Consider the following 18582-nt stretch of genomic DNA (forward strand, 5'->3'; position numbering starts at 1 on the left):
GGCCCGCGGGCCAGGGCGGCCATGCACCGCCGCGGGGTGGGAGCGGGTGCCATCGCCAAGAAGAAGCTGGCGGAGGTGAGGCCGAGGAGCCGGCCTGGCCAGCGAGAGGCCGAGCTCGCCCCGCGCAGGTGCTGCCCGGTGCAGGGCTCCCCGGCAGCACCGGGGCGAGCCCCAGCGCCCGCTCTCTCAACTCATGCTTGTCGCTTTTCTTTTTAATTCTGACAGGCCAAATATAAGGAGCGAGGGACTGTCCTGGCTGAGGACCAGCTGGCCCAGGTGAGTGGGTGGAGGGCACGGGGAGGAAGACAGATGAGACAGGGTCTATACATTGTTTGGATTGGACTGGACATAGGGTGTCTGGCAAATCCAGAATTCTGGGCTGCTGTGAACGTTTTATTTTTATTTTATTTTATTTTATTTTATTTTATTTTTTGCGGTACTGGGGATGGAACCCAGGGGCATTCTACCTCTGAGCGACACTCCCAGCCCTAATTTTTTTTTATTCTTTATTTTGAAACAGGGTCTCGCTTGAGTTGGAAAGGACCTCATTGAGTAGTAGCTGAGGCTGTCTGAATCGCAATCCTCCTGTCTTAGCCTCCCAAATGCTGGGATTACAAGCGTGCGCCACCACGCCCAGCTTTTATTCTTTATTTTGAAAAAGGGTCTCACTGAGTTGCAAAGGGCTTAAGTAGCTAGCTACCCTTGTGTGCGTGCGTGTATGTGTGTGGGGTACTGGGGATTGAACTCAGGGGGTTTTCTATCTCCGGGCTACACCTTCGCTCCTTTTTATTTTTATTATTTTATTTTACTTTTTTTTGTGTGTGTGGTACTGGGGGTGGAACCCAGAGGTTTTCTACCTCCAAGCTATACTCCCAGACCTATTTTTGGAAACAGGGTCTCACTAAGTTACTGAGAGCCTCACTAAGTAGCTGAGGCTGGCTTTGAACCTGTGTGATCCTCTTGTCTCAGCCTCCCAAGTGCGGGGATTACAAGCGTGCGCCACCATGCCCAGCTCTTTTACTTTGTTTTTATTTTCTCTTTTGTACTAGTGGTCGAACCCAGAGGCATTGTACTTCTGAGCTATACTCTCAGGTGTATTTTTTAATTTTAATTTTTTATTTATTTATTTATTTTTATTTGTGTTTTTGGTGGTACTGGGGTTTCTGGAAGCCCTTCTACCTCCGGGCTACACTCCCAGACCTATTTCTACATTTTTATTTGGAAACAGGGTCTCCTAAGCCAGCGCGCAATTCTCCTGTCTCCTGTCTCTGCCTCCCAAGCGCGGGGATTACAAGTGTGCGCCACCATGCCTGGCTTAATTTTTATTTTAAAACAGAATCTCTCTAGGTTGATTAGTCTCACTACTTGCTGAGGCTGTCCTTGAACCTGGGATCCTCCTGTCTCAGCCTCCCAAGAACTGGGATTACAAGTGTATACCACAATGCCTAGCTAAATAACTTTGTTTTGATTCTGACAAGTCGGATATCTTTAACACCCAAAAGGAAGTTCTAACCAGCTTAGAACTAAGGACATTGAGGCGTTAATGTATCCAACATTATATTTGTAGGAAGTGGAAGAGCTGTTTATTTTTCTTGTGGTACTGGGGATGGAACTAAGGATCATTCTATCTCCAAGCTGCACCCCTAGAGCCATTTATTTTAATTTGGAAACAGGGTCTTACTAAGTTGACACAGGCCTCACTGAGTTGCTGAGGCTGACTTCAAAACTACAATCCTTCTGTCTCAGCCTCCCAGTACTGGAATTATAGGCTTATACCACCATACCTGGCTTATTTTTATTTTAAAACAGGGTCTTGCTAGGATGATGAGGGTCTCACTACTTGCTGAGGCCGTCCTCAAACCTGCGATCCTCCTGTCTCAGGTTCCCACTAGGAACTCCTACTAGGATTACAGATGTGTGCTCCTGCTCCCAGTTAAAAATGTCTATTTTAGAATTAAAAAAACACTACAGTATCTTATTTCTGCTCATAACTGTGCAGGAGGAGTAGAGATAACAATAGGGAACAGTAAACAGCATAATGGTAGACCTGAAAAAGGTGATTTTAGTCTTTTTCCCCCGTCACTGGCCAGGGAAACTATCACTGTTTTTTATTTTTGGCGTCTGATTATCGCCTGGGCTGCCCTAATCTTCCCCTTGTCTATCCAGTAGATGTCGAAACAGTTGGACATGTTCAAGACAAACCTGGAGGAATTTGCCAGCAAACACAAGCAGGAGATCCGGAAGAATCCTGAGTTCCGGGTGCAGTTCCAGGACATGTGCGCGACCATTGGGGTGGACCCTCTGGCCTGTAAGGAACTGTCCATAGGATTTTTAGGGACAGAAGCTCACCTATCTGTCAACACTGTGGATGGGGCATCCTCTGAAAAGGGCATGTAGGGAGATCCAGAGGGTGTCTTTAGGGAGTCCTTAGCAGAATGACTAGTGCCCAGTGTGATGTGAAGATGGAAAGACTGACATGTGGGCGGAGTGCCGAAGGTCAGCGGTTCTCCCTTGAGTGATTTATAGTAGAATTTTCTTATGGCACTTCCCCTTTTATTTTTTATTTATTTAATTTTGTGGTACTGGGGATGGAACCCAGGAGCATTCTACCTCTGAGCGACACCCCCAGTCCTATTTTTTATTCTTTAATTTGAAACCAGGTCTCACTGAGTTTCAAAGGGCCTAAGTAGCTGAGGCTGTCTGTGAACCACGATCCTCCTGTCTCAGCCTCCCAAATGCTGGGATTACAAGCGTGTGCCACCACGCCCAGCTACTTCCCCCTCTATTAAAAATTTAATCTGGATGTGGTATTGCACACCTGTAATCTCAGTACTTGAGGCTGAGACAGGGGGATCATGTGTTGGAAGCCTGCCTCAGTAACTTACTAGACCCTCTGAACATAAAGATCAGGTATGGTGGCATACACCTGCAATCCTAGTTCTTTGAAGGCTAAAATAGAAGGTGCTCAGGTTTGAGGACAGCCTCAGTAACATATGAAGATGCATAGGGGGTGTAGCTTGGAGGTAAAATGCTCCAGGTTCAATCTCCAGTAACAACACACACATACAAATAGGGCTGGTGGTGAAGTTAGAGGTGGAGTACCCAGATTCAATCCTCAGTACCATGATTCAATCCTCAGTACCACAATACACAAAGACACTAAATGAAAAATTTTTATTAAAAAAGCAAAGGGCTAGTGTGAAGTTTGAAGGTACAATGGCCCTGGGTTCAATCTCTAGTTAAAAAAAAATTATATTTATTTATTTATTTTGTGCTACTAAGAATTGAACCAAGGAAGCCGGGTGTGGTGGCGCACCTTTGTAATCCCCATGCTTGGGAGGCAGAGACAGGAGGATCGCACAGGTTCAAAGCCAGCCTCAGCTACTTAGTAAGGCTCTCAGCAACTTAGTGAGACCCTGTTTCCAAATAAAACATAAAATAAGTCTGGGAGTAATGCCCGGAGGTAGAAGTCCTCTAGGTTCCACCCCCAGTACCACTACGGGGAAAAAAAAAAAAAAAGAATTGAAAAAAAAAAAAAAGAATTGAACCCAGGGGCATTCTACCTTTAAGCTACACCCTTTTTTTTTTTTTTTTTTTTTTTTTAATTTTGAAACAGACTTGCTAGGTTGATAAGAGTCTCACTACTTACTGAGGCTATCCTTGAACCTGTGATCCTCCTGTCTAAGCCTCCCAGGTACTGGGATTACAAGCATGCACCACCATGCCTGCAAGAAGGGACTTTTACATTGCTCACCTTATGGAATTATCTGGGCCTCTTTACCAAGAGTTTCCAAAAGTCGTGTTGTTTCAAAGGATCTTGGTTAGCTGGGCTTGGTGGTGCACGCTTATAATACCAGTACTTAGGAGGCTAAGATAGGAGGATCGCAGGTTTACAGCCTGCTTTAGCAACTTAATGAGGCCATCCAAAAGTTAGACTGTTTCAAAAATAAAAAAGAAGACGGACGTAGTGGCGCACGCTTGTAATTCCTGCGTTTGGGAGGCGGAAACAGGAGGATCGCGCAGGTTCGAAGCCAGCCTCACTGGCTTAAGAGACCTGTTTCCAAATAAAAATATAAAATAGGTCTGGGAGTGTAGCCTGGAGGTAGAAGGGTTTTCAGGAACCCCAGTACCACCATAAATTAAATAAATAAATAAATAAATAAATAAATAAATAAATAAATAAATAAATAACAAATAGCCCGGTGTGGTGGTACATGCTTGTAATCCCAGCATTTTTAAGGCTGAGACAGGAGGATCGTGATTTGAAGACAGCCTCAGCTACTTCTTAGTGAGGCCCTTTACAACTCAGTGAGAATAAAAAATAGGGCTGGGGTTGTAGCTTAGAGGGAGAATGCCCCAGAGTTCCATTCCCAGTACTGCAAATAAACAACAACACAAAAAAACAATAATAAGAAAAATGAATAAATAAAAAATAAAATAGGACCAGGGGTGTATCCCAGAGGTAGGAGGCCCTTGATTTCCATCCCCAGTGCCACCACCAAAGGGTCTTGATTAGCAAGTAGAGAGCTTATGCTAGGCAAGACTTCACACAGGGTAGATGTTTCAGTCCAGTGTTGAAAGAGCAGAAGTAATAAAAATTAATGAATAACCCAGCTTTTGTTTTTTGTCTTGTAGCTGGAAAAGGATTTTGGTCTGAGATGTTGGGCGTGGGGGACTTCTATTACGAGTTGGGCGTCCAGATTATTGAAGTATGCCTGGCCCTAAAGCACCGGAATGGAGGTGAGGGTGGCTGGGTCCTGAGGACAGCAGGGCTTTGGACTTCTCTGGGAAGGAGAAAAATCTCAAAAGATCATCTTTTCACTCCTCTGTTGTGCAGACCTGCAAGGTTCTGAGTTGCACCTTAGCTGTTTCATGCAGTTGAACTGATGGCAGGTTAAATAGCCAAGGCTACATGCAATTTGCCACAGCCAAGGGGAAGTAGAATGAGTGACGGTCTCTGTTCTCCAAAGAGCTTTGGCTGTAAAGAGCCAGCCCCTGGTCTTTAGAGAAAATAGTAGAGAGCTAGGAAGTAGGCCTTGTCCCCTCTGCCGTATGATTTTCTCATTAGTAACTGTAGGCCTGCACTGCCTCTGAGGTATAGTGATGCCAAATGAGTCTCTAAGCTCCTTAAAATGTGACTTAAAAAGTGCTCATCTGAGCTGGCTGTGGTGGCACATGCTTGTAATCCTAGTACTTGGGAGGCTGAGAAAAGAGGATAACAGGTTTGCAGCCAGCCTCAGCAATTTAGTGAGGCTCTAGTGAGCCCAGGCTGGGAGTGTAGCCCAGTGCCTGTAGGTTCAATCCATAGTATCACACACACACACACAGAAAAGTCATCTGCAAGCCAGGCGTGGTGGCGCATGCTTGTCATCCCGCACTTGGGAGGCGGAGACAGGAGGATCGCGCAGGTTCAAAGCCAGCCGCGCTGGCTTAAGAGATCCTGTTTCCAAAAAATATAAAACTAGGTCTGGAAGTGTAGCCCGGAGGTAGAAGAAGGGCTTCCAGGAACCCCAGTACCAGCAAAAAAAGGCATGGTGCTGCATGGATATAGTCTTGAGTACTTGGGAGGCTAGGACAGGAGGATCACAGGTTTGAGCCAGTCTCAGTAACTTAATGAGACCCTCAGCAACTTAGCATACCCTATTTCAAAATAAGAAAAAAATAGCTAGGTTCGAGAATGCATGCATATACACATACACACATATAAACAGTGTTGGCCGTATTGCTCAGAAACAGACCACTTCTTTTACTACTGGGCTCAATTCCCAGTACTAACAGACAAAAAAGGGTCATGTGAGCCAGCACAATGGCACACATCTGTGCTCTCAGTGAATCAGGAGGCGGAAGCACAGGAATCCCACGTTTGAGACCGCCCTGGGCAACTTAGCAAGACCCTGTGGTAGTGCATGCTTGTGATCCCAGCACTTGGGAGGCTGAGACAGGAGGATCGCAGGTTTGCAGCTGGCATCAGATACTTAGAGAAGCCCTCCACATTTTAGACTCTGTTTCAAAATTAAGAATAAAAAATAGGCGGGGTGGTGTACACTTGTAATCCCAGCATTCGGGAGCCTGAGACAGGAGGATCGTATTTCATGGACAGCCTCAGCTCCTTAGTGAGGCCCTTTGCAACTCAGTAAGACCCTGTTTCAAAGTAAAGAATAAAAAATAGAGCTGGGGTTAAAGGTCAGAGGTAGAATGCCCCTGAGTTTCATCCCCAGTATCACACACACACACACACACACACACACACGAAATCAAGGCTGGGGGTGTAGCTCAGAGATAGAATGCCCCTGAGTTTCATCCTCAGTTCTACAAAAAACAAAACAAAAACCAGTAACAAGCCGGGCGTGGTAGCCCACGCTTGTAATCCCAGCATTCGGGAGGCTGAGACTGGAGGATTCTTAGTGAGGCCCTCCGCAATTTAGTGAGATCTTGTTTCGAACATAAAGAATAAAAAATAGGACAGAGGGTGTAGCTCGGAGGTCAAAGACCCCTGGGTTCCATCCCCAGACCCGCAAAAAAAAAAAAAAAAAAAAAAGAAAAGAAAAGAAAAGAAAAGTAAAGAAGCCAGGAGTGGCGCCACATGCTTGTAATCCCAGCATTCGGGAGGCTGAGATCTGGAGGATCGCGGTTCTTGGACAGCCTCAGCTACTTAGTGAGGCCCTATGCAACTCAGTGAGGCCCTGTTTCAAAGTAAAGAATAAAAATAGGGCAGGAGGTGTAGCTCGGAGGTCGAATGCCCCTGGGTCCCCAAACCCGCGAAAAAAAAAAAAAAAAAAAAAAACCCACAAAAAACAGTAACAAAGAAGGTGCAGGGAAGCATCTGCTTGCCCAGTATGTGAGAAGCCAAGGGCTTGATCTCTGACACCAAAAAAGAGAAAGAGAAGGTCTTTTGCTGCTGTTCTTTTTTTTTTTTTTTTTTTTTGGTTGGGCAGACTTGAAGCAGGAGCACTCTACCTGAGCCACACCCTACAGCCCCCTCATGTTTTTTTGGTGTTACTGGGATTGAACCCAGCAGCAGTCTATATCCAAGCTGCACCCCCAGCTCTTTTTTTGGTGGTACTGGGGATGGAACCCAGGGGCAATCTACCACTGAGCTACACCCCCAGCCCTGTTTTTTATTCTTTATTTTGAAACAGGATCTTATTGAGTTGCAAAGGACCTCACTAAGTAGCTGAGGCTGTCCTCAAACTGTGATCCTCATTTCTCAGCCTCCCTAATGCTGGGATTACAAGCATGCGCTACCATGCCTGGCTTCTTTTTTTTCAGTACTGGGGATGGAACCCAGGGGCATTCTACCTCTGAGCTACGCCCCCAGCCTTATTTTTTATTTTTCAATTTTTAAAAATATATTTATTTTGGTGGTACTGGGGGTGGAACCCAGGGGCTTTTCTACCTCCAAGCTATACTCCCAGACCTATTTTATATTTTATTTGGAAACGGGGGTCTCACTAAGTTTCTTTCTTTTTTTTTTTTTTTTGTGGTACTGGGGTCTCAGTCTCCCAAACGCAGGGATTACAAGCGAGCACCACCACGCCCAGCCTCTCACTAAGTTTCTGAGAGCGTTACTAAGTAGCTGAGGCTGGCTTTGAACCTGAGCAATCCTCCTGTTTCAGCCTCTCAAGCGCTGGGATTCAAGTGTGTGCCACCATGCCCAGCCTTTTAGTCTTTTTATTTTTGAAACGGTCTCACTGAATTGTGAAGGGCCTTGCTAAGTTGCTGAGGCTGTCCATGGACCACAATCCTCCTGTCTCTGCTAAACTATGCGCTAAACTCCCAGGTTTTTTTCTTTTAACTTATTTATTTTTATGGATTGAACCCAGGAGTGTTCTACCTCTGAGCTACACCCCCAGCCCTATTTTATTTTTTATTTTGAAGCAGGGTCTTGTTAGACTGAGATCCTCACTACTTGCTGAGGCTGTCCACGCACCTGTGACCCTCCTGTCTCAGCCTCCCAAGTACTGGGTTTACAGGTGTGCGCCACCACGCCTGGCTCATATATAATTTTTCAAAGATGATACAGCTTTTTTGGGAGCTCTCATATATCTCCCTCTACTGAAGGTCCTAATGACGTCCTAGAGTTCATTTTTCATAAATATAGCCAGTTATTTTATCAAGTGATTGCACCATGAAGGCAGTATCTTCATCTGCTTTCTGTCTCCCTCTCCAACAGGTCTGATAACTCTGGAGGAGCTACATCAGCAGGTGTTGAAAGGAAGGGGCAAGTTCGCCCAGGATGTCAGCCAGTAGGTTTGCCTTCCATTTCCTTGGAGTGTAGAAAGAGATCTTTTAAAATTTTTTTTGTGGTACTGGGGTTGGAACCCAGGGGCCTTCTACCTACGGGCTACACCCCCAACCTATTTTATATTGTATTTGGAAACAGGGTCACAATAAGTTGCTGAGAGCCTCACTAAGTACCTGAGGCTGGCTTTGAACATGCGTGATCCTCCAGTCATCCTCCCAAGTACTGGGATTACAAGCATGCACTGCTATGCCCAGCCTTTAAATTTTTTTTTTTTTTTTGTAGTGGGGTTGAACCAGGGACATTCTATCTCTGAGCTATATCCCCCCAACCCTATTTTTTATTTTTGTTTTGAAACAGGGTCTCACTACTTGCTGGGACTGTCCTTGAACCTGCTATCCTCCTGTCTCAGCCTCCCAAGTACTGGGATTACAAGTGTGCGCCACCACGCCCAGCCAAATGGAAGCTGGGTGTGGTTGCGCATGCTTGTAATCCCAGCATTCGGGAGGCTGAGACAGAAGGATTACAGGTTTGTGGCCAGCCTCAGCTACTTAGGCTGTCCATGGACCACAATCCTCCTGTCTCTGCTAAACTATGCGCTAAACTCCCAGGTTTTTTTCTTTTAACTTATTTATTTTTATGGATTGAACCCAGGAGTGTTCTACCTCTGAGCTACACCCCCAGCCCTATTTTATTTTTTATTTTGAAGCAGGGTCTTGTTAGACTTGAGATCCTCACTACTCAGCTACCCTTTGCAACTCAATGAGACCCTGTTTCAAAATAAAGAATTAAAAATAGGGCCGGAGGTGTAACTTGGAGGTAGAATGGCCCTGGGTTCCATCCTGAGTACTGCCAAAAAAAAAAAAAATCTTTTCTTTCTACTCTACTCCTCATATATCTAGGCAGGCTTAGGAGCCTATTTTCAGCCGGGTGTGGTGGCGCACGCTTGTAATCCCAGCATTCGGGAGGCTGAGACTGGAGGATCGCAGTTCGCGGACAGCCTAAGCTACTTAGTGAGGCCCTCTGCAACTCAGTGAGACCTGGTTTCAAAATAAAGAATAAAAAATAGGGCAGGGGCTGTAGCTCAGAAGTAGAATGCCCCTGGGATCCATCCCCAGACCCGCAAAAAAAAAAAAAAAAAAAAAGGAACCTATTTTCGTGTGTGTGGTACTAGAGATTGAACCCAGGGCCATCTACCTCTGAGCTATGCCCTCAGCCTTTATTTATTTGCTATTTGTTTGTTTGTTTTTGTGGTATTGGGGATGGAACCCAGGGCCATTCTACCTCCGAGTGACATCCTCATTCCTATTTTTATTCTTTATTTTATTTAATTCAAATTTAATTAAATTTTTTTTTTGAGGGCCTCACTAAGTAGCTGAGGCTGTCTACGAACTGCGATCCTCCGATCTCAGCATCCCGAATGTTGGGATTACAAGTGTGTGCCACCATACCTGGCTTTTATTTATTTTTTGGTAGTGCTGAGAAATTAAACCCAGGGACATTTTACTGCCAAGCTTTACCCCGAGCCCTATTTTATTTTTTATTTAGAAACAGTCTCCCTAGCCAGGTGTGGTGGTGCATGCTTGTAATTCTAATACTTGGGAGACTGCAACAGGAGATCACAGTTTTGTGGCCAGCTTCAGCTACTTAGTGAGACCCTGTTTTAAAATAAAGAATTAAAAATAGGGCTAGAGGTGTACTCAGAGGTAGAATGTCCTGAGTTCAATCCCCAGAACCACAAGAAAAGAGAAAAGAAAAAAAGAGACACCTTACTAAGTTGCTCAGAATCTCATTAAATTGCCAGGCTGATTTCAAACCTGTAATCCTCTTGTCTCAGCGTCCCAAGTGCAGGGATTACAGACTTAGGCACCATGCCTGACTTTGCCGTTATCCTTTGCTTGCTTGCTTATGTATTTTTTGTACTGGGGGTGGAACCCAGGGGCTTTCTACCTCCGGGCTATACTCCCAGACCTATTTTATATTTTATTTGGAAACAGGGTCTCACTAAGTTGCTGAGAGCCTCACTAAGTAGCTGAGGCTGGCTTTGATCCCTCCTGTCTCAGTCTCCCAAGTGCGGGGATTGAACTACTGGGGATTGTGCTACTGGGGATTGAACCCAGGGACATTCTACCTTTGAGCTTGAAGCTGGGCATGGCGGCGCACGCTTGTAATCACAGCATTTGGGAGGTTGAGACTGAAGGATCGCAGTTTGTGGACAGCCTCAGCTACTTAGTGAGGCCCTCTGTAACTTAGTGAGACCCTGTTTCCAAATAAAATATAAAATAGGTCTGGGAGTATAGCCCAGAGGTAGAAAGCCTCTGGGTTCCATCCCCAGTACAAACCCCCCCTTAAAAAACAAAAACAAAAAACATAAGCAAACATAAAGAATTGGAAAAAAAAATAGGGCAGGAGGTATAGCTCAGAGGTTGAATGTCCTGGGTTCCATCCCTAGACCCGCCCAAAAAAAAAAATTTGTTTTGAAACAGGGTCTCACTAAGTTGCTGATGGCTTCAGTAAGTTGCTGAAGCTGGCTGCAAACCTGCAATACTCCTGTCTCAGCCTCCCAAGTACTAGATTTGCAAGTGGGTGGCACTATGCCCAGCTAATTTTTATTTATTTATTTATTTTTTGGTGCTGGGGGTGAAATTCAGGGGCTTTCTACCTCCGGGCTACACTCCCAGACATATTTTATATTCTCTTTGGAAACAGGGTCTTACTAAATTGCTGAGAGCCTCACAAAGTAGCTGAGGCTGGCTTTGAACCTGTGTAGTCCTCATGTCTCAGCCTCCCAAGTGCTAGGATTAGAAGCGTGTGCCACCAGGCCTGGCTTATTTTTTATTTTTACTTTTTGCAGTACAGGGGATTAAACCCAGGGGCATTCTACCTCTGAGCTACGTTCTCAGCCTTATTCTCTTCTATTATTTGTTTGTTTGTTTGGTGGTACTGGAACCTAGAGGCTTTCTACCTCCGGGCTATACTCCCAGACCTATTTTTTATATTTTATTTGGAAACAGGGTCTCACTAAGTTGCTGAGAGCCTCACTAAGTAGCTGAGGCTGGCTTTGAACCTGTGCGATCCTCCTGTCTCAGCCTCCCAAGCGCTGGGATTACAAGCGTGCGCCACCACGCCCAGCTTCATTCATTCATTTATTTATTTTGTGGTGCTGGGGATTAAACCCAGAGGCATTCTACCTCAGAGCTACACTCCCAGCCCTATTTTTATTTTTTTTCTCGGTATTGGGGATGGAACCCAGGTGCATTGTGACTCCAAGCTACACCTCTAACCCTATTTTTTAGTCTTGTTTTATTTATTTATTTATTTACTTATTTACTTATTTACTTATTTATTTATTTATTTATTTATTTATTTATTTATTTATTTATTTATTTATTTTTGGTGGTGCTGGGGTTCCTGGAAGCCCTTCTACCTCCGGGCTACACTCCCAGACCTATTTTATATTTTTGAAACAGGGTCTCTTACGCCAGCGTGGCTGGCTTCGAACCTGCGCTATCCTCCTGTCTCCGCCTTTCAAGCACGGGGATTACAAACATGTGCCACCACGCCTGGCTAGTCTTTTTATTTTTGAAACAGGGTCTCACTGAGTTGTGAACAGCATCACTAAGTAGCTGAGACTGTCCGCGAACTGCGATCCTCCAGTCTCTGCTTCTCTAATGCTGGGCCACCATGCCGGGCCTCCCATCCCTGTTTTTGATTTTTTATTTTGAAACAGGGTCTCACTGAGTTGCAAAGGGCCTCACTAAGTAGTAGGTGAGGCTGTTCTCAAACCGTGATCCTCCTGTCTCAGCCTCCCAAATGCAAGGATTATAAGGTGCACCACCAGGCCTGGCTATTGTTTATTTATTTATTTTGTGGTACTGGGGATGGAACCCAGAGGCATTCTACCTCTGAGCTACACCCTCAGTCCAATTTTTAGTCCTTTTTATGGTTTTTTTTTTTTTGTGTGTGTGTGTGCTACTGGGGATGGAACCCAGGGGATTTTACCTCCGGGCTATACTCCCAGACCTATTTTATACTTTGTTTGGAAACAGGGTCTCACTAAGTTGCTGAGAGCCTCACTATCTGAGGCTGACTTTGAACTTGTGCGATCCTCCTGTCTCAGCCTCCCAAGTGCTGGGATTATGAGCATGTGCCACCAGGCCCAGCAAGTTCTTTTTATGTTTGAAACAGGGTCTCACTGAGTTGCAAAGGGCATAACTAGCTGAGGCTGTCTGGGGACCGTGATCCTCCTGTTTCAGCCTCCCAAATATTGGGATTACAAGTATGTGCCACCATGTCCAGCTCCGTTTTATTTTTTTACTTTCTTATGGTACTGAGGATTGAACCCAGGGACACCACCTTTGAGCTACACTCTTCCTCTTTTTTATTTTGAAACAAGGTCTAAGTTGCTGAGGGCCAGGCTACATTCCAAAGACTAGCCTCAAACCTGATATCCTCTTGTCTCGGCCTCTCAAGTACTACGATTACGGGCCACCTTGCCAGTCCCTTGACAGTATCTGAACCACAGACCTAGAAAGGGTGGGAGAGTTGGGGGTGGGATGATAGAAGTATAATTTGACCTGGTTCATTAGCCTCTGTGTGGGTCCAGTTTGAGTAAAGATGAATGGCTCTTGTAGATCTAGCTCCCCAGAAGCCAGCCCAGTATGAGACTGGGGGACTTTGGGACATGCAGACAGATTGGAAGCAATGACAGAGATGACCTGCCTGACCCATTGCAGACTAGCTCCTGATAGAGAAGGCTGAGCAGGGCTTTTTTAGGGGGTACTAGGGATTGAACCCTGAGGCAGTCTACCTGCAAACTACACCCCCAGCCTGGTTTTATGCCTTATTTGGAAACTGTCTCACCAGGTTCCCGTGAGCCTCACTAAACTGCTGAGGGTGGCTCTGAACCTGTGGGCCTCCTCTGCAGCCTCCCACGTACCTGGAGGATTACAAACGTGCGCCACCACGCCCGGCAAGCATGGACTTTTGAGACAGATTTGAATCTGCTCTCTCCTAGGGGGCTGGAAAAAACATGCTGTCCACTTCAAAATCTTTCCCTGGATGTTAGGTGGTATATTTCTGGGCTCTGGCAGAAGTTGTAAACCTTGTGTGGGGGCTGCCTGTATGATCTACACTTTGTTTTGTGGGTTTTCTTTTTCTCTTGAATTCTCAACCGAGATATCAAAATTTGGCAGTACTGGGCTTGAATTCCGAATGACAAAAATAAAAACGGATGAGCATAGCTGGGCGTGTTGGTGCGCACCTGTAGTAACACAGTGCTTGGGAGGCTGGGACAGGAGGATTGTAGGTTTGAAGACAGCCTTAGCAATTTAGCAGACCCTCAGCAACCTCTCAAGACCCTGTTTCAAAATGGAAAAATAAATTGGGCTGGAGGTGCAGCTCAAGAGGTAGAATGCCTGTGGGTCCAACCCCAGGACCCACAGAGCAATGGATGAGCATTCTCTGGCGTGGCTGGCTCATCCACACCGCCCTCCTTTTTGTGTGTGTGTGTTTGTGGTGCTGATTGAAACTAGTCATTCTGCCTCTAAGCTACACCAGCCCTTCCTTTGTTGTTTTGAGTCTCTAGATTGCTGAGCGTCTAGCAAGTTGCAGGGATTTCAAGTTTGGGCCAACCATGCTGGGCTCATTCATGTTTTTTATATCTATCTGGGTGTTGGAGTGAGTGGTTTGCTAAGTGGGCATCCTGATTCCTATACACCTTCCAGTGTCCCAAGCACCATTTAGTACCTTTAAAAATTTTTTTCTAAGCCGGGCATGGTGGCTCACGTTAGTAATCCCAGCACTTGGGAGGCTGAGACAGGAGGATTACTTAGGTTTGAAGCCAGCCTCATCTACTTAGTGAGGCTTTCAACAACTTAGTGAGACCCTGTTTCCAAATAAAGTATCGGTCTGGGGGTATAGCCCAGAGGCAGAAAAGCTCCTGGGTTCCACCCCCAGTACCACCAAAAAAAATTTTTTTTCTTTTTATGTGGTACTGGCGATGGAACCCAGGGGCATTCTACCTGAGCTACACCCCCAGCCCTATTTTTTAATGCTTTATTTTGAAACAGGGTCTCACTTAGTTTCAAAGGGCCTAAGTAGCTGCAGCTGTCTGTGAACCATGATTGTCCTGTCTCAGCCTCCCAAATGCTGGGATTACAACTGTGTGCCACCACGCCCGGCTCCTTTTTTTTTTTTTTTTTTTGAGACAGGGTCTTGCTAAGTTGCTGAGAATGGCCTCAAACCTGTGATCCTTCAGTCTTGGCCTCCCCACGTGCTCAAATAACAGGTGTGTGACACTGCACCCAGCTCATTTTTTTTTTGGGGGGGTGGTACTGGGCATTGAACTCAGGGCCATCCTACCTCCAATCTACACCCCAACCCTATTTTTTTTTTTTTTTTTTTTTGGCCTGAGTATGGAATTCAGGGGCCTTCTACCTCTGGGCTATACTTCCAGACCTGTTTTATTTGGAAGCAGGGTCTCACAAAATTGCTGAGAGCTCACTAAGTAGCTGAGGCTGGCGATCCTCCTGTATCAGCCTCCCAAACGCTGGGATTACAAGCATGCGGAACAGAATCTCACTGAGTTGCAGAGGGCCTCAGGAGGTTGCTGAGGCTAGCTGCCATCTTGTGGCCCTCCTGTGCTGGGATTGCAGGGTGTGCCACCACGAGGGCTTGGTGCTCTTCACCCAGCTGTCCTGCCCACGTAGTTGAGTGCTGCACAGCCATGTGAATCTTCTGTCAGCATAGCCTGCTCTGGGCCAAGCTGAAACCACGTTGTCGTCAGGTCTGGTCTGCCAAGGGTCTGTAAGCTGCTCTTCCTCACCTCAGAGACGACCTGATGAGGGCTATCAAGAAGCTGAAGGCCCTGGGCACCGGCTTTGGCATCATCCCCGTGGGCGGCACCTACCTCATCCAGTCTGTTCCGGCTGAGCTCAACATGGATCACACCGTGGTGCTGCAGCTGGCAGAGGTACTGGCGCCCGGCCTGGAGCGTGCAGGGGCAACCTGGGGCTGGGGCCGGGGCTGTTCTCATCTCCTCCCCACCGCTCAGGTCTTTTGCAGATCTTGATGGATGAACTACTCAGGCCTGTGCTCATTCAGCAGACATTTATTGAGCAGCTACAGTGCAAAGCACTGGACTAGGCTGTGGGGCACAGAAGAGAGAGGTCCAGCACAGTCCCTGCTCGAGGAGCGCACAGTCTAGTCAGGTAGACAGACACGCAGGCAACTAGCTCTATTTCCTGGGGCGGACAGACCCTCAGGTGGCCCCTTGTTAAACTACTCCCCAGAGTCTTCAAGGTCTTGTTTGCTATCCCCCCCATCCCTCGGCATGCCCAAAGCATATCCGTCTTTGTGGATTTAGGAAAGACACGTTCCTTCTCCTTCTGTGATGTAAAACAAAGGAAGGGGCTTTTTGATCCTGGGAGCTGGGTAGACTGAGGCAGGGCAAAGAATATTTGAGATCAACAGTTTATCAGTCTTTCTTAATGGTTAGTCTTTCTGAGTCTTCCCTTGGCATACTCTAGAGTTCTCTGTGGAAGTCCATCTTAATATAGTACTTGGGAACCCACATTTTAACAGCGAACCCACCAAACTGCCCTCACCCCGGGCGTCACCTCTCTGCTGGGCCCTCTGAGCGCCCCGTGCTCTCAGGCTCGGCCTAGGCAGCATGCTCATCTGGGCAGGTGGGGCTCTAGGGGAGCGTGCCCTTAACTGACTCAGTCCCCACTGCTCCTTTTCTCAGAAAAACGGGTACGTGACTGTCAGTGAAATCAAAGCCAGTCTTAAATGGGAGACCGAGCGAGCACTCCACGTGTTGGTATGTGACTTTGGAAAAGCCCAAAATCATTACCCCCTGGTTGGGAGGCAGGTTCCCCACAGGCAGGTACTTCAGTCTTGTTTTGCTTCCTCTGGCCTTGAAGGCTGCTGCTTCCACCCTGGGAGGAAGCCCAGCATTTCCCTCCTGATGGCACCGAGAAGGCGACATTCACTATGTCAGATTTGTTAAGGACCTGGCGGGACACCCGCTCCCCTGCTGCTGGGGAACCAACAGCTCTCCCTGCTCTCCCTGGCAAGCTGCACCCGTGGGCCGCTGGCCAGAGGCTTGATAAGAGTCTGTACTGCAAGCAACAGTTAATACAGAACAGGGAATTATTAACTATGTTAAGTACTTATCAATTATATACTAGGCAATAATATTGGCTATCACATAGCTTTTAGTTTTATTACTCATGGTAATAACTTACAAAAGACTGGTGGAGGGAGCATCATGAGTATCCTCCTCCCCTCCCCAGGCAGTTCTGTATCTAGATTTTCCATCTCACCTGTAGAATATGAGAACATAGCTGGCTGACAGTAGCAGCCCATTCTGAGCATATTTCTAGCTTAGTAACTGTAAGGCCATTCCAGCATAAATGTGTTCCTTCACATGTGTTCCCAGCAATTTAACTCAGCCAGAACAGTGCTCTCCATTTTTCTCCTGGAGAATGGAGCGGCGGTTTGCTCAAGGCTATACAGCAAATACTTCTGCCTTGCCTTCTTCCCCTACCTCCCATGAGGCCCAAGACTAGACCAGACAGGTCATTCCCACTTGGTTGTATGTGTGCGGAGGCACGTGTAGGTTGTTGGGAAACCTCGCTGAGGCCAAGATAGGCTTGGGCATTGCTTAGCTGCCCTTCCTCGCCCTAGAACCTCTCCTTTCTCAAGTCACTCTTCCTTCTCCCTCCAGGAACACCTGCTAAAGGAAGGGCTGGCCTGGCTGGACTTGCAGGCCCCTGGGGAGGCCCACTACTGGCTGCCAGCTCTCTTCACTGACCTCTACTCCCAGGAGATTACAGCTGAGGAGGCCAGAGAAGCCCTCCCCTGAGCGTGGAGGGGCACACAGCAGCAGCAGGCAGGGAGGAGGACCTGTTGAATAAACCCGGACAATTTTGTTTACAAAAAAAAGTTCCAAGTTTTTCTTTCTTCCCCCAATATTTTATTTTCCAAAAGTGCTTTCACATTGCATCTTTTTTGGAGGAAGCTTCGTTTTTCCAGTAAGGAGAACCTGAGTAACAGATAACAGCGAGCACGTGTGAAATGACTTGTGCAGGTTATCTACAAGTTCGGGAAGAGCTGGCCCAGAATGCAGGTGATGTCTCCTAGGCAGGGTCTAGTCTCTGCAGCCATGAAACTATCCACCACTCTGCTCCTTCAGCCTCTTCCTCATTCCATGTTCCTTTCACACTAGCAGACCCTCAGGGACCAGTAACTGATTTCAGTTCCTTCCTGCTTCCTCTAGAGGGTTTGGACAGACTTGGCTGTCAGTGTGAAGGAAACTGGTCAACGTTAAATGGTAGCTAAGCTGGAGGGAAGAGGATAGACTATGAGGGGAATCGATAGTGAGCACGGCTTTCTCAAACTTTCTACTGGCTTTAATTCCTGGACTGATTGCCAGGTCCCTCTAGTCTCTGGTGGGATCTTACTGAACACCTTTCCCGTGCTGGGTTTGTTTTTGGTGGTGGTGGTTGGTGCTAGGGACTGAACCCAGGGGCAGTCTACCTTCAAACTACACCCCCAGCCCCATTTTTATTTTGAAACCAATCTGACTAGATTGCTGAGGGTCTCGCTAGGTTGCCGAGGCTGTTGTAAAACCTGTGATCCTCCTGTCTCAGCCTTCCAAGTACTAGGATTACAGGGACATACCAACTACGCTGTACTGTTGTATATACACACGCCTAACAATTCTACAGCAGCCTTCACAGATGACAAAGCGACTTACTTGGGGCCACTGGCTTAGGCAGAGTGAGGGCCTTGGTTGGAACCTAAGCGTCAGCTTCCACATCACTGCCCTGCACAGCATGGGCTGGCAGGACACGCACACCAACACCTACGCATGCTCAACCCAGAGGAAAGCTTCTGCTCTAGAAAGCAAGCTCTGATAGCCAGGAGAGGGTGACGAAGGGCAAGGCCAGCCCGAACGGCATCCAGAGCCCTCATGCCCTCGCAGTCTAAATGCTAAATAAATTCCAAAGTGAGCCGGGCGTGGCGGCACATGTTTGTAACCCCAGCATCTGTGAGGCTGAGACTGGAGGATCGCGGTTCACGGACAGCTGCAGCTTCGTAGGCCCTAGCAACTCAGACCCTGTTTCAAAATAAAGAATAAAAAATAGGGCTGGGGGTGGAGCTCGGAGGTAGAATGCCCCTGAGTTCCATCCCCAGTAGCACATACACACATAAAAAATAAGATGCTTGTTCAGTGTTAGGAAATTGAATAGCCAGGGTTTCTCTAGACTGCCATCCCTTAGCACATGTAGGTGGGTCAAAGTTTTCAGAAGCTAGAGACCAGATGGCTCCTT

At 46.9% G+C, this 18582-nt stretch overlaps 1 protein-coding gene across 5 annotated transcripts; it reads left to right on the plus strand.

Moving 5' to 3' along the window:
• Window positions 1–21: 21 nt before the first annotated feature.
• Window positions 22–17111, plus strand: SNF8 (SNF8 subunit of ESCRT-II; the record flags this gene model as incomplete). 5 transcript variants are annotated; one of them, XM_080712515.1, is made up of 8 exons in its annotated part: window positions 22–75; window positions 226–276; window positions 2170–2308; window positions 4636–4740; window positions 8174–8246; window positions 15074–15215; window positions 15990–16064; window positions 16974–17111. In XM_080712515.1, the coding sequence occupies 8 exons, from the start codon at window positions 22–24 to the stop codon at window positions 17109–17111; spliced, it is 777 nt and encodes a 258-aa protein (XP_080568641.1). The 5 variants fall into 5 exon arrangements, with proteins under 5 accessions (XP_080568641.1, XP_080568642.1, XP_080568644.1 ...); XM_080712516.1 differs by having other exon boundaries at window positions 15993–16064; XM_080712518.1 differs by lacking the exon at window positions 15990–16064.
• Between the last annotated feature and the right edge of the window lie 1471 nt (window positions 17112–18582).

The sequence above is a fragment of the Muscardinus avellanarius genome (assembly GCF_963383645.1).
Source record: "Muscardinus avellanarius genome assembly, chromosome: 16".
NCBI lineage: Eukaryota > Metazoa > Chordata > Mammalia > Rodentia > Gliridae > Muscardinus > Muscardinus avellanarius.